Below are 16,559 nucleotides of genomic sequence, written 5' to 3'. Positions count from 1 at the left end.
CTCAACCAGGTGCGGTTGCAGTGCCTGTCTCTATGTCCAGTGATTCTGTGAACTTACCATCTCAAGTGGTAAATTTAGGTTCTGAGGAAGAGCGTGTCATGTAACCTTCCTCTGAATCCGAAGGCAACTCCTCTTCTCCTGAGGATGATGCCTCGGGAAAACCTTTTATTTTCTGCTGAAAAGACTGATGATTTAATCAAGCATGTTAAATTTGCTATTAATATTTTAGAAGAAAAACTGCTAAAATCCAATACAGGATATTATGTTTGAGGGGCTTGAATGTAAGAAGCGTAGAATTTTTCCAGTGCACAGAAGCATTCCTGCACTCAATAAAAAGGAGTGGGGGAATCCGGTTAGGAAAGTGTTCCTTCCTAGGGCACTGAAGAGAAAATATCAGTTTGATAACACGGATGTGGATAAATGGGGGGGGGGGGGGGGGTAAAACTCCTAAAATAGATGCAGCCATTGCAAAAGTGTTGAAGGGTTTTGAGGATCTCTGATCTCCTAAAGATCCGATGGACAAAAAATCTGAAGCATTTTTGAAAAAATCCTGGGAAGCTTCTACAGCAGCGTTTAAACCAAATGTAGCTGCAACATGTGTCTAGATCAGTGTTACTTTGAATTTATCAGTTAGCGGCAAATGTACAGAATAATGTACCTCATGAGCAACTTCTTAGTTCTTTTCCTTTAATTAGGAAGTTTGCGGCTTTCCTTGCAGATGCCTCCTCTGATGCCCTCAGATTGTCTGCAAGGTCAGAAGCTTCGGCCAATTCTGCCCGTAGGGCACTTTGGCTAAAAAACTGGTCTGGAGAAATAGGTTAAAAAATAAGTTTTGTACAATTCCTTGTGAGGGTCATTTTCTGTTTTGTTTCCTTATTGGATATCCTAGAGAAAGCAGGAGATAGGAAAAAAGCCTTCCCTTATTCTCAAATCCTACAGGCCTAATGAGTCTTTCTGTGCCAATTAAAAAAAACTAGGGGCCAGGAGCGTGATAAAGGAGTCCTCAAAGTGGTGTTTTCTCAAGAAAACAAAAGGATATATGTTTAACCAGTCCACAAGAAATACCAAAAAATCTAACCAGCAATGATTTTTTGGGGCAGGTAGGAGGCAGACTGCGGAATTTCTTTCTGGAATGGGAGAGAATATCAAACAGCAACTGGGTCCTTAGTACCATCAAAGAGGGCCTGCAGTTGGAATTTTCTGCCTCCTCCCTGCCTGGTAGTCACAAAAAATCAGGATCAAAGAGGTCAGTCAGCTTTCGAACAGGAAGTTTTTTCTTAAATACAAAAAGGTGCTGGTTCCAGTCCCAAGGGAAGAAAGAGGGCAGGGGTTTTACTCCTCCCCTTTTCTAGTAAAAAGAAAAAAAAAGACTGTTCATAACAAACAATAATAAACCTGAAACCTCTAAAAAAAAAAAAGTTCCTGATTTATCAAAAATTCTAAATGGAAACCATAAAGTCCACTGTAAATCTGTTAACCAAGGACTGTTCTATGGTCTCACTAGACCTAAAGGATGCCCATCTACATGTCACGATCCACCAGGATTATCAGAAGTACCTGAGGATAGCAGTTTTATTAAACTCAGACGCGCATCTCCATTTCTGGGCCCTGCCTTTCTGTATATTGGTTGCCCCAAGGGTATTTACAAAGATCATTTCAGATATGGCGGCCCATATCAGAGAAGGAGTCGGCACCTTTGTTCCCTATCTAGACTATTTTCTGCTTATTGGTCGTTCGGTAGAAGAGGTAAGTTCCTTTTTTTTTTTTTTTTTTTTAAATCACAGCTTACTTATTCTGAAAAAATTTGGGTGGATCATAAATTGGGAAGTCATCCATAGTCCCTGCAAGATAGAAAGTATTTCTAGGAATTGTGCTAGACTCCAATCTTCAAAAATGTTTTCTTCCTCAGGAAAAGATCCAAAAATTAAAAGACCTAACCAGAGAGGTGTTGAGGTTGCGAACAATACCAATATGTCTTCACTGGGTCTATACACAGCCACCAGCCAAGCAGTCCCTTGGCACAATTCCATACAAGAAAGCTTCAGTGGGAAGTTCTGGCAGCCTGGGATAGGTCCACCTCAGATCTGGACAGTCCAATAAAATTGTCAGACACTGTCCTAGCCTCTCTCCTATGGTGGCTAGATACAGCAAATCTTTCAAAGGGTCTGGAGTGGAGAAGACAGGATCTAGTTCTCCTAACTACAGATGCCAGAGTCCCTATGGCTGGGGGGGCTCACATTTTGGGCACAAATTTTTTGTGAAAATGGGGAAAGGAAGAGTCTTCTCTTTCTTCAAATTGCAAAGAGTTACTGGCTGTTCAAAAAAGTCTAGATCAAGCAAGGCCTTGTCTGTTCCAATGAAATGTCAAAATACTGTCAGACAACTCCCCAGTAGTTGCAGTAATAAATCGCCAGGGCACCACAAAAAACGAAAATCTCATGTCTATTGCTACTCAAATTGTTTCCTTCGCAGAAGATCATCTTTTGTCTCTAACAGCAGTACACCTAAAGGGAAGATGATTTTCTCAGCCGTCACAGTCTACACCAGGAAGAATAAAGACTGAACCCAGACATCTTCCAAAAGATTACACAGCTATGGGAGTTTTACAGGTGGACTTATTTGCCACAAGACAAAACCGCCAAGTAAGAACTTTTTGCTCCCTAGATCCAACAAAAAGGCCTTTGGCGGTGGATTCCTTAGCTCACAGGTAGGACTGGAACATGGCCTATGCATTCCCCCCAATACAGCTTTTACCAAGGATGATAAGCAAAAGTCAGAGGAGAAAATATTTGTTATTCTAATAGCCCCGCTCTGGCCCCGGAGGGCCTGGTTCTCAGCTCTGAGGTTCATGTCACAGGCAGACCCATGGTCTATCTCAGGGGCCAATTGTTCATCCTCAAGTAAATAACCTTAATTTGACTGCCTGGCCCTTGAAAGGTTGATCCTATAAAACAAGGGTCCCTCGGAGGCAGTAAACTCTACTCTACAGGCTAGTAGAACATCTGTAACATTGAACATCTACTCTAGAATCTGGAAGGCTTATTTAAATTTTTTAAACAAGCTGCTTGTAGATCTTTTTCCCCCAGACATGGCTAGTATTTTGAGTTTCTTGCAGAGGGGGTTGGATAAAGGTCTTAAATTGGCCACTCTTAAAGTGCAGGTCTCTGCTTTAGGAGCTGTTTTTAAAAAAAGATAGCAGATCACTTCTGGGTCATTTAGTTTTTAGGGCAGTTAAAAAATAAACTTACTATTTGGGATTTTCCTAGGCTACCTTCTTGGGATCTCTCCCTAGTGTTAAACACCTTTTATGTCCGATCCCTTTGAGCCCCTAGATGCTATATCTCTCAGAAATAACATCCGCCAGGAGAGTAGGAGACCTATCGGCCCTTTCTAGTGAAGAGCCCTATACTAAAATACTAGATGACCGAATTATCTTTTACCCTGATCCTGCTTACCTACCAAAAGTAGTGTCCAAATTCCACGTCTCACATAATATTGTTTTGCCATCCTTTTGTTCTGACCCTTTTAATGGAAAAAGAAAAACTTTTCCATAACCTAGATGTGAGGAGGTGCATTCTAGAATATCTCAATAGAACTAGGTGCTTTAGGAAGTTCTCATCCTTATTTATTCAGTTTTCTGGCCCAAATTAAGGGAAGCGAGCTAGCAGGATCTCTATTGCTAGGTGGATTAAACAAGCTATATCTCTAGCTTATGTAGCTTCTGGAGTTTCCCCTCCTTCAGGTCTTAGGGCTCATTCCACTAGATCAGTGGCCTTCTCTTGGGCCAAGAGAAGAGGAACTTCCATAGACCAGATTTGCACGGCACCTGGTCATCTCCACTTACCTTTTTCAAGCACTATGGTGTGGATGTGGGCAAATCTTACTCTATTTCTTTTGGCCATAAAGTCCTCCAGACTGTAGTCCCACCCTAGGTGTTATCCCTGTTATTTCTCTCAATTGGGGTTGTCATGGCGAAAGGGAAAGATGGTAATAACTCACGGGTAATTGTGTTTCCCCGAGCCATGACAGCATCGGGGCATTCCCACCCTATGTTTCAGAAGAATTATTTGTGTTTTTTCTTTTTTTTTTCTACAATGGTATGGGGTTCACCCTTATCATCTTCCTATTTTTGCAGTATTATGTATATTTTTGTATACTAACCAATAGTAGGCCCTTCTAGTCTCTGAAATTCACTAAGGCTGGGGAGGAGGGACCTGCCTTTTATCCTCTAGGTTTCCTGTCCTTAGAGGCGGAGTCCCTCCCTCAGTTGGTGCTGCGCCATGGCTTCTTTTTATTAGGGAAGGAGTTTTTATATAATTTTAAAATTTTAAAATTTTCTACTTTACTGTTTTTTTTTTTTTTTTTTTTATAAATATAAAGGCATATTCCAAGTTAAAGGGGTACTCCGGTGAAAACCTTTTTTCTTTTAAATCAACTGGTGGCAGAAAGTTAAACATATTTGCAAATTACTTCTATTAAAAAATCTTAATCCTTCCAGTACTTATTAGCTGCTGAATGCTACAGAGGAAATTCCTTTATTTTTGGAACACTGATGACATCACGAGCACAGCGCTCTCTGCTGACATCCCTGTCCATTTTAGCAACCGTGCATAGCAGATGTATGCTAAGGGCAGCATGGTGGCTTAGTGGTTAGCACTGCTGCCTTGTCTTGGGTTCAAATCCCACTAAGGACAACAATAAATAAAGACTTATTATTATAATAACGTCAGCAGAGAGCACTGTGCTCGTGATGTCATCAGAGAGCATTCCAAAAAGAAAATTTCCTCTGTAGTATTTAGCAGCTAATAAGTACAGGAAGGATTAAGATTTTTTAATAGAAGTAATTTACAAATCTGTTTAACTTTCCGGAGCCAGTTGATTTAAAAGAAAAAAGGTTTTCACCGGAGTACCCCTTTAAATCACTTATCCACTTTCCACAGAGTAGGGGATAAGTGTGTAAAGAGTGTGATCTGACTGTTCAAACCCCCCCCCCCCCCTCCCTCATATTTTGTAAACAAAATCGCAAGTGTTTGTTAATGGAATGGTGTGTCGTGCATGCACAATCTGCACGGAATCTGCAAAAAAAAAATTTGCAGCCAGCTTAGAAAGGAATCCTAGCGGTAGCACAGAAGTCTGTATTTATTTATTTATTTTATTTTATTTTTTTGGAACTCTCATTAAAATCAATGGGACTTACGTAAATTGTGTATCTTTCCCGCTTTGGCTGCAAACTTGCTGGAAGTGGCTAGAAAAAGCCAACGAACATGATGGGACAACCCCTTTAATGTTAAATTGTTACTGTAAGAGACTTCTTTGTAACTATTGTTCCAGTCTTTTTGTAAATGTGTTTGTTTTCTTATTTATTTTTAATTTTTTGGTTTTAGGGATGTCATTGAAAAATTATTTCCTGATACCATAAAAGAAAAGTACAAGGACCTTGAGCAGAACACTGAAATTGGCCGGGCCCTGCAAGCCTTCAATAAGTATGGGAATGATCAGAATCAGTCGTCTTCCAGGGAAGGGCGGGCTAACCAACAGAGGGGTGGAGGTGGCTTCTTCTCAGGGGTGCTGACTGCGTTAACAGGAGTTGCAGTAAGTGATCCTCTGATTTAACACAGCCTTTTGTAGACTTTCAGCCATCAGATATAAATGGGAGCCTTCCAACATATAGCAGTTAAATGCTGAATTTCCATTTTCCAAACCTTTTTTCTTTCTCCCCCATTCAGAACACATGCATGCTTGGCTGTTTTTTTTTTTTTTTTTTTATTGTTTGTTTTTAACGGAAGGGGACCAACAATTTTGTCAATGTCTGTATATAAAATATAATTTGTATGTTTCAGCTCCTTCCACAGATGTTGAAAATGATTCAGATCACAGCTCATTGAAGGCCACATCAGAATAGTCCAGTGTTTTACTCTTCTTGAATGATTTTTAGCTGTGTGTTTTGGATTATTATCCCATTGGAGGACCCATGACCTGCAACTGAGACCCAGTTCCTGACACTAAGCAGCACATTTTATTCAAGATGCTTAACAGGTACAGTGTAGTTCATTTGTATGCTTAATTGCAAAATTACAAGCTTCAAAGCTTCTAGGAGAATGTCCTTTGGACTGATTAGACAAAAGCGGAGCTTTTTACAGAGTTGTATCAGCTCTTTGTTCACGGACTCAAAAATGAAGCATACAAAGAAAATAACTGAACACTACCTACTGTAAAGCATGAAGGTGTTTGGTTGTGTTTTGGGGATACTTTGCTGCGTTTGGCTCAGGGTGTCTTGAATCTGTACTGGCTACAATGAAATCTTGAGATTATCAATCCTTTATGAAGGGTATTGTGCTGCACATTTTGCCAGGCTTAGTCTCACTGACAGGTCATGGATCCTTTAACAAGATAATGACTCAAAACACACAACTAAAAATCATCCAAGAATGGTTAAAAGCTAAATGTTGGACTATCCTGCAGTGGCTTTCTATGAGCCCTGATCTGAATTCTTTTGAACATCTGTGGAAGGAGCTGAAAAATGCTGTCTGGAGAAGACTCCTTCACATCTGAGACAGCTGGAGCAGTATCTTATAAGGAGTGGGCCAAGATACCTAGATACAAGTGCAGAAGTCTCATTGAGAGTTACAGAAATCACTTGGTTGCAGTGACTCCCTCAAAAGGTTGTGCAACAAAATATGAAGTTCAGGGACCATCATTTTGTCCAGGCCAGTTTTATTTAATTTTTTTAGGATGATTCTGTTGAACCACAATTCAAAAGTAAAACAAAAATAGAAAAACAGAGACCCAGCCGCACATCCACAATTTGTGTTTTTGATCTACTTGCTTCTCAGCATAATATAAAAAAAAAAACAGGTTGTTAGTATACATTTTGATCAAAAGGTACAAGCCCACTCGCCACGTAGTCAGGGAGTCCCTAACCTAACACTGACATAGTGCCAGGTGCTGACCACTGCCTTCGACACCAAGCTCACAGGGGGTATGACCCAGTAGTCTGGCATCCCCTACTGCTGCTTGACTAAGCCCCCGGACCACACAACACCACCCCACAGACAAAGCATCACAGCAACAATGGCTACCACCAAGCACCACACAAGTGTGAACACCTATCATGTGCTCCCTGCCAGAGGGCTGGGAGAATGCTAGGAGGAAACCCATACGCAGTCTTCTGCTAATTAAAAGCCTGGGCCAAATGGATGGAGTGGAGTGCTGGCTATGAAAGAGGGGACGGACTTTGGCCCAGATGTTTTTAATTACACAAGTAGGTCAAAACACAAATTGTGGATGTGCGGCTAAATGTTTCTGTTTCTCTATTTTTGTTTTACAATTCAAAAGCAATGTCTGATTTTAATCAGTTAATTTTCAGTGAATTTTTATTTATTATTGATATTGTCAGTTTCACACTATTTTCACACTGTCTGTAATGAAAGGGTACCAATACTTCTTTTGTTCACATCTGTATGTGTGTGGAGGGAGGCAGTAAATTTAGTGTTCTCTTTACCGTCTAAATGGCCATCTTTAGTGTGTCGCATTATCAATTTATTCACTAGGCCTGAAACATCCTCTTCTGTACAGATCTTTTCCCTAGTAATGTCTTATTTTCATCACAGACAGGAGTACAGTGAAAGTTGACACCAGTAGATATGGGGGAAAAAAAAACATTCTAGATATATAAAGCTCAACGTTCCCTCCCTTCTGAAAAAGGTCACAAAGAATGTCCAGCAACATTTCCATTTCGTGTGAATGGGACAGCTCTTGTTGTCTCATCCATGGGTCCTGTGATAAAGCAGATCTCTAAAGTCTGTGGCCAGATGGTAGCCCCCATAATAATGTTCTAAAAAAGAAATAAAAAAATATATAATATCATGATATAGTCCTTGCTTACTTTCCCTTTGGGAGTGCCTGCTCTACGCCTTTTACGTGGTGCCTTAACAAATCCTTGTTTTGTCGCCCACACACTTGCTCCTAAATTGAAACTCTTCTTCCTCAGATGTGGGCTGGGTCTGGATGGCAAATAAGGCTTATATTAGAGGGAAAATTGCCTTTGCCTCTCGACTGAAATGGGAATGAATTCAAGCTCAGGCCACTCTTGAAAGTAAACTAGCCAGATTGGCGCCAGCTCATCAGCTTTCTTCATCCTTGTACTTCAGGCTCTACGCACCACAAGACTACAGCTTTGGTGCTGTGCTCTCTGAACGTACGGAGAAGGCCCTTCGCTGGACTCAGGCCAAGTACTACAAATGGGCCAATAAGCCTGATCGTCTCCTTGTCTCCATGCTCAAGCAGAGACAGAGGATCAATAGAATCCAGCTCAAGCCTGGGGTGCCTACGTGTTCTTCCTCTCTTCCTCTTATCTTAGTTCTATAGCTCTTCCTTCTCTCTCTACATTTGCAAGGGATCACCTTAATGCTCCTATTACTGCTGAGGATCTTGCAGAGGCAATCTTGCAATTGAAGCTAGTTACTTACTGGCTCTCCCATGCCTCCTGATTTTCTTTGTTTCTATAGTAGTTATTCCCAAGCCTAACAAAGACCCCATATTTCCCTGATTAACTTAGATGCCATACTCTTCGCCTCCATTTTAGCCCGACCGGTTTTATTCAAGCACCTGACAATATTCGCAAAGTTCTTAATGTAAATCACTGGGCATCTGCTACCAACACACCCCTTACATTGTTAGGGCTCGATATAGAAAAGGCCTTTGACACTGTTTCGTGGTCTTATTTGGGGTACTAAAGGCAATGTTTTTTTTTTGGGACCTTTTGTTCAAACACTTCGGCATTGTATGCTGATCCTATAGCTTACCTTAAATTGCCTTCTTCACGTCCCATGTCAATATCTGTTGCTAGAGGTACTCGCCAGGGGTGTCCTCTCTCCCCTGCATTATTTGCTCTGGCAATGGAGCCCCTGACCAGTATTCTTCTTACGAATCCTGATATTTCGGGTGTGACTATTGGCTCCTCCATTTATAAAGTGAACTTGTTTGCGAATGACCTTCTTCTTACGCTTACTAAACCCTCCGGTTTCTCTCCCCAATCTGTTTGCAGTGCTGGATCGATTCTCCGCATTCTCGGGCCCAGTAGTTAATAGATCCAAGTCAGAGGTTCTCTACTACAACACTCCTCAGTCAGTCCGTGAGCTCATTTTCCTTAACTTTGCTCTTCCTCCTCTTTCCTTTCCTATTTGGGTGTCTCTCATCATCTTTGGCAGATCTTTAGAAGTTGAACTATATTCCTCTCTACAAATCTATCAAGGAGGATCTCGCCAGATGGAACTTTCCTCATATTTCTTGGCAGGGCCGTGTTCACACTGTCAAGATGGTAGTTTTTTCCTAGAATTTTATATCCGTTTCAGTCACTCCCCATTCCGATTCGAAAGCGGATCTCCGTAAATTGCAAGCTGATGTATATTGGTTTATCTGGCGAGGTCTTTCTCCTTGTATCCCTAGAACCATCATGTACTATCACAAGAGGGTGGGAGCCTTTCAGTTCCTAACTTCACTCTCCCTTATAGGGCTGCTCGTTTGGCTCAACTCCTATTGTGTAACGCCATCTCATTTTTCCCTAGATGGGTAATGCTAGAAAATGATCTTCTTGCTCCTCATTCCCTACAATCTCTCATGTGGTCTACTGCACCTGTCTCTTCTTATGTTCCCTACTCTGCTACAGTTTCCCCCCTACTCACTTCTCCTCTGGCACTCTGTCCTCTTTAAGCTAGGTCTACAATCTCCTATTTCTCGGTTGCTCTTCATTGGGGGACACCTTACTGATGGATATATGCTCTTGCCACTGGGAGGCGCTGACAATAGGAAAAAAAAGTCGTCTCTTCCCTGGCAGGATATACCTGCCCACCTGCAGTGAGGTAGTCAGTTTTAGCTAGTTTCAACAAGGAGCAAGACACAGGTCTGGGAGCTCCCTAGACCTGGTCTTTTTTTTAAATTATTTTCTAGTAAGGGCTGTCTAGTTAGATTTTATTTATTTATTTTTTTACCCCCTTTTGTTTCCTTTTTTCAGGTGGCGGTTCAGGAGCATGGCGCTACCTGTTCCCCCATATGCGGCTAAGGGGCACGGGATATAAAGCAAAATGCACCGTTAACCCCTTCCCGCCAACGGCCAGCGCCTGGGGTTGCACCTAGGGTCCCCCTATTTTCCCTGCTCTTCCTGGTCTGTAGCTGCATGACGTGATGCAGGTGACTAAAAAGCTGGCTGAAGACATCTTGAGGTGAGTATGTGAAGACAGGTGTGTCTATATTCCCCTCCCTCCCTCTCCTTGTGGGACTCTGTCCTTTATTGGGGTTCATGTTGGGGCTCCCTCAGGTCCCCTTGGGGGGGGGGGCGCTATGTTTTCTGCATACTTGGTCCTCCAGCGGCTCCCTCCACAGGAGTTTTTGCCGGCTCACCTCTGAACAGCCTTGCTGTTCCTTCTCCCCGGTTATTTCTCTGTGAGGTGCCGTGCACTGTGCAATGCCCGACAGCAGTATACAGCAGGAACTGTAGAACTTCAGCTGCCGGGAGTCAAGGGTCCTGGCGGCACATGGCCGCCTCTCTTATTTCCCTGTCCCAGCCTTTTTTCTTCTTTCCCCGATTCAGCGTGCGAGCCGGGAGATCAGAGCTCCTCCCTCCGGCTCGCGCGCTGCTGGAGGTTCTTTTTTTTCCAAGAATAGTTTTTATTAAAGTTTTTCAAGTTAACAAATAAAACCAAAAATAAAAGTTCAGATACAGCTATGCGTATTTGTGCCTGCGTTCCGCAGGTAGATTTGTAGTATCTGTGCAACAATGAACATGACTACGAACTCAAAACAGAGTGGCAACATGGGAATAAGTTTTCCAATATATGGTTCATTTTCCATTTCTTTTAAGGATGAAGTTTAAGTTATTACATAGGTACTCTCTATGTGCTAAAAACTTTTGAGTGTGTAAGATGAATGGATGTAGTAGGCCATCGTATTACATGTATACAGATCAACATCTGGTCCTTATCGTGTGTTTCACGTTTATCAGATTCGTTTAGTGTAAGGGATATCGTTGTCTTCAATAATCATATATTTATGCAATGAGGAGAGGACAGCCATTTCCTCCATCTACTGGAGAATTTTTCATATCTGTTAGCTCCTAGAGCTATGACTTTTTCGAATGACAAAGTAGTGTTTAATTTGTTGTGAAGTTGTGGTAAGGTGGGGGTCAATGTAGATTTCCAGTTACTTACTATTAAGATCTTAGCTAGTATGCATATGATGCAATAAAGGTCTCTATCTGAGCGGTTAAGAGATTGGAGTTCTAGAAATAATAAAGCGGATTGAGGGGACCAAGGTATCTGGTTACCAAGGGTATGTAGTAGTAGAGATCTGCAGGAAGCCCAGAAGGGTTTGATTAGTGGACATTGCCATAGTATGTGGTATAGGGAGCCATTCCCTCCGCATCCTCTCCAGCATAATGGGGAGGAATCTGGATAAATACGTGCTAGTCGGTCCGGAGTATAGTACCACCTTAGAATGGTTTTAAATGCCGATTCTACATGTGTGGAACATTGAAATGCTGCGTGAAGGGATTTGAATGCATGTTGCCACTCCGCTGTGGTGTAGGTGCGGCCCAGATCCCTCTCCCAGTATCTAAATGGGTGAGACTTTACAAACAAGTCAGGATGGGTAAGGTTACGATATAAAGGTTTTAGACCTTTCAAGGGGAGGGCCAAAAAGCGTAGTGTAGTATCGTCAACAGACGATTGTGTGGGGTTTAGGTTGTCTAAAAAATGGCGGACTTGTAAGTATTTGTAAAAATCTGCCTGGGGTAATATGTATGTATCCTGCAACATACGGAATTGTTTTAGGTGTTGTGATGTCAAGGTCGGGAATATGTGCCTGGATTAGAGATAGAGGTATATCCCACTTCGTAGGAGTAGTTGGGTTAGAAGACGTTGTAATAAAAATTTTCCACGCTTTGAAGGAAGCTTCTACTAGGGGTTTTTTGAACTCGGGGGTGTGTAGGTCCCAAAATGATAGGAAAAGGAGATCTTTAACTGTATAAGGGGTAATGGACTGATTCTCCATGTTCACCCAAGGGAGATCTACCCGCGCGCCACCAATGCCTCAGCGCGGATACCATAGTAGCCACGTAGTATTGTTTTAAATCAGGAGATCCTAGACCCCCGGCCAATTTTGATTTGCTGAGGATAGCCGCAGACAGCCTGGGGCTGCCCCCCGCCCATATGAATGATGTGAGCAGTGATTGTGCTTTGTGAAAGGAGGAGTTGGGTACGTTGATCGGTAGAGTGCGAAAGAGGTACAAAAACCTCGGGAGGAGGAACATTTTGAACGTTGCACCCAAGAAAGCTCATGTTTAGTTATACGTTCCATCTCTTTTGATATTGTCAGCAGTAGGGGGTCATAGTTATTTTGGAGCAGAAGTTTGTGGGGGTAAGTCACCTGGATACCTAGATATTGTAGACTATGCGATTTCCATTCGAAAGGGAAAGCAGATTTAAGTGTAGTTATGGTTGGGCAAGGGAGATTAACAGGTAGTGCTTGAGTTTTGGCCGTGTTTAGATGGTAGTATGTCAATAAACCATAGACTTCTATATCGTCCATGACCGCCGGCAGCGAAGTCTCAGGATGGGATAGGCAAAGGACCACATCATCTGCGTATAACGAGACGACATGGTTACTTCGTCCCATGGATGGACGCTGGACTCCTCTTTCTTCTTCGTCCCATGGATATACCCTGTATTTTAGGGTCAGTACGTATTTTTTGAGCCAGCGGTTCTATGGACAATATGTATAGGAGTGGGGATAATGGGCAGCCCTGATGCGATCCATTTGTAATTAAAAAGGGGTCTGAGAGTGCCCCGTTTGCTAATACTCGGGCTGATGGGCATGAGTAAAGAGGCTGGAGGGCGGAAAAGATCATGCCCGAGAAACCCATGTGCGCCAGGACCGAGAATGCGAACGACCACCGTATGCGATCGAACGCCTTCTCGGCGTCCAACGCCAAAACCACCGCTCGGGTACCCGCGCTCTCCAAATGTGAGAGAATGTTTAGTAGGCATCTGGTGTTATCTGACGCTTGTCGGCCAGCTACAAACCCAGATTGATCTGGGTGGATTAGTGTGGGGAGGACTTTGGAAATTCTAGTGGCTAAAAGTTTGGCAAATCTTTTCAGGTCCTGATTCAATAGGGAAATGGGTCTAAAATTTTGGGGGTAATCTTGTGTTTTTCCAGGTTTAGGTAAAGTCACTATGGTGGCTTGTAGATTTTCCGAGGGGAGTGTTCCAGTACTGGCCGCATGTTGGCAAAATTTTAATAAGTGAGGGAGCAGGGTAACCTTAAAATGTTTGTAATAAGAGTTAACATAACCATCAGGACCAGGGGCTCTATCAGGGCGGAGGGAGTCTATTACTTTAGTTAATTCCATTATAGTAAATTCTGTGTTCAGAGATGCTAACTGTTCAGGTGTCAAGGCAGGGAGGTGTAGTTGGGAGAGGTATGCCTGTGTTAAGGATGTCAGGTCCGGGGGGTCGGCCACCGTATCTATAAATTCGAGTAAAAGGATCGGAATCCATTGGCAATGTCAGTAGGTGTAAATAGTTTTTGTTGAGTAACCGGGTGCACCAAGTATGGAATGCGTGATTTTAAGTGTCTTTGTTTTAGGCGCTGAGCCAGAAGTTTCCCCGCTTTATTATCCTGAGAATAGTATGATGCTTGAAGTTTGCGATATGATTTTTCATAAGCTGTTAGTAGTAAGCAACGGAGGTCTCTCCTATGGGCCGAGACCTGCCTTGCACTCTCCTCTGAAGGAAAGTTTTTGTTTGTTGTTTCTGCTATCTGCAGTTTCTGTAGCAATTCAGTAATCTGACAATTGCGTTGTTTAAGCATTGAGCCATACTTGATGCAGGATCCTCTGATGACTGCTTTATGGCAGTTCTAAATAGTAATTGGATTTTGCACTGAAAGGGAGTTATGTGAAAAATATTCAACCATGTCTTTAGTGATAAGTTCGTTGTATGTTGGTAGTGACCATAAAAAAGGATTGCTCCGCGAGTTGAATTTAGGCGGGGAAGAGGAAGTATCTTGTAAGGTGAGTGTAATGGCCGAATGGTCAGACCATTTAATGGTTTCTATTGTGGAATTACTGACCCATGTTGGGAGCATAAATAGACACGATTGTTAAGTCTGTGGCATTAATGGTGCAGCGCAGGATTACATACCTTCCCAGGGGATCAGATGTGACGTCTTTTAAGGTGAAGGCCACTGTTTCTTTGATTGCTATCGCAACCCCTCTGGACTTCCGGCTGTAATGAGAGTGGAAAATATAAGGGTATGCAGGGTGGCACGAACGGTTAGAATCTTTCAACAATAGGTGCGTCTCTTGAGCACAGATCACGTCTCCCTTAAGAGATTGTGCTTCTTTTCAGAAAAAGGACCTTCTATGTGGTGCGTTAAGGCCATTAACATTTATACTAACAATGTTAATCACCATGTCTAGTTAGAAGTAGAATGCTAACATTCTGTTGTATAAGAAGTGTAGGAGACCGACGGGTCGCACCTCCCAGCCAGCGTGTGCCCGACAAAATGAAATAGAGTACTCACAGGGTATAATATGGAAATCCAGCCACTGTACAGAAAATAAACTAGAAAATGCAACATACATAACAGTATTAATTGAATAACCAAAGATGCAACCGACATCCCCTTGGGAATGTCAATCATAACTGAGTGGGGGTTAGAGTCTACACTGAGGCCGAGTAGACAGTGTCCACCAACAGGGCCCGCATGTTTAAAGAACAATTATTCCTCCGCCGGAGTAAGATATTATGGAGCAATCAGGTACCAGACCATTCTCGATCTTGTCTGGTGGGTTTTGTCTGAAGCACCGGGGTTATGTTCCAGGATTTCAGCAGGGCAGTCCCTTCATCCAGAGAGCGCACAACATGTAGCTTTTCATTATGGCGGATTAGCAGGCGAGTGGGAAAGCCCCATCGGTATGGTTGTTTAGCTCCTCTGAGAGCCGTGGTAATGGGCATCAGGGCTTTGCGGGTTTGTAGGGTGGCCGCCGACAGGTCAGCATATACTGCAATCTTGTGATAGGGTGCAGGAAGTCCTCCATTTCTCCTGGTAAACTCCATGAGGCGCTCCTTCACACCATAGAAGTGTATTCTGGCTAGAACATCTCTTGGGACATTGTCCTCTAGGTGTTTGGGTTTGGGCACCCTGTGAGCTCGGTCCACTTCTAGTTCCAGCGGGGTACAAGATGGTAAAGCCGCATGTATGAGGGCTCTGACGTAAGCTGGTATGTCTGCAGGTGCCACCGATTCAGGTATGCCACGCAGTTTTACGTTATTGCGACTGCTCCTATCTTCTAAATCTGCAATTTTTTCTTTCATAGCTGCCACTTCATCCTCCGTTGCATTATTAGCATCAATCAAGGAATTATGTGAGTCTGCAAACTCACCAAATTTGTGCTCCAGATGGTCTACCCTGTCTCCCAAACCATCTATAGCAGCTTGCATGGGGTGTACAAGACGATGCATGTCCTGCAGGAATGTCTTTCTGAGTATCATTAGCATGTCTTTCATTGCAGTGTCTGTCAGATTTTGCCCTGTGACTATGTTATCTAATAGTGTCTTCTTTTCTGAGAGGAGGCATGGTGTTGGTCATTTGTCCTACCTCAGGTGCAGGTGATCCATGAGAGAGTCGCAGTCTCTGCTTATCCGGGCTCTGTGAGGGAGAGCAGGATGGCGGCTGCCCCAGCGTCTTGTTCCGCGCTCTTGGCAGGGAGCAGCAGCTGTGTCTGTCGGGAGAGGTCTCCAGGGAGCGCCCATCTGCTGGAGAGTCCGTGCACCAGAGAGCCGGGGAGTCCTGGAAGTCATTAGGCCGGTTCAACTCCGTGTCTGAAGCGGAGCGCCGACGTGAGGCGCCGAGGCTGGATGCTGCGGTCTCTGCAGAGCGCGACAATGCACGCGAGCTCCGAGTGTTGTTCCCGTCTGCGGCGCCATCTTGGGAGCGGGATTCCCGGGGAGTGAAGCTGATTTTTTTCCAGCCGGGTAGCCGTCCCCTGCCTTCTTTTCCTGCCTCTCATCTCCGCGGGTGCTGCGGGTAAGTCTCGGGTGACAGGTGATGTTAGAGACCGGCGGGGAATGCTAGTTTTAGTCGCTGGTGCAGGCTTTAGAGCGGAGCTCTGCTAATGCACGTCCATCCACCTCGGCAGCCAGGCCACGCCCCTCGCTGCTGGAGGTTCTTGTTCCGCCCTCCTTCTCCATTGTGGGGGTTGGCGTGGGCAAAAGTTCTTGGCCCCCGCGGCAGCAACCCGGCAGGAGCTTGCTGTCCGGCCCGCTACTATCCAATCACGGAGCGGAGGCTTGACAGGCACTTAGCACTCTGCTATGAGCAGTCTCTCCTCCAGGGGCTTACTGTCTGCCGCTTATGGGCAGCACTTTGCGGGGTGCCCTGCGCCCAATATCCCCTTCTAAGTTGTGTGGACGGCATTTTCATATCTAATAACAGATCCGGTACCTCACTAATGTGCGAGGTGCCGTCGGGATGAATCATTGTCTACTATGGACTCATAC

The 16,559-nt window shown here is 43.8% G+C and overlaps 1 protein-coding gene across 5 annotated transcripts in view; it reads left to right on the top strand.

The window, feature by feature from the left end:
* Nucleotides 1–16,559, top strand: part of BFAR (bifunctional apoptosis regulator) — a 67,788-nt gene that overhangs the window by 29,634 nt on the left and 21,595 nt on the right. For all 5 annotated transcript variants that reach the window (XM_056535290.1, XM_056535293.1, XM_056535294.1 and 2 more), the window contains exon 3: nucleotides 5,385–5,592. In XM_056535290.1, the coding sequence (XP_056391265.1) occupies nucleotides 5,385–5,592 (208 nt within the window). The remainder of the gene's footprint in view (nucleotides 1–5,384; nucleotides 5,593–16,559) is intronic.

The sequence above is a fragment of the Hyla sarda genome, chromosome 8, assembly GCF_029499605.1.
Source record: "Hyla sarda isolate aHylSar1 chromosome 8, aHylSar1.hap1, whole genome shotgun sequence".
Classification (NCBI taxonomy): Eukaryota; Metazoa; Chordata; class Amphibia; order Anura; family Hylidae; genus Hyla; species Hyla sarda.
The sequence above is the reverse complement of the archived record's forward strand: the minus strand, read 5'-3'. Positions and strand labels throughout refer to the sequence as shown.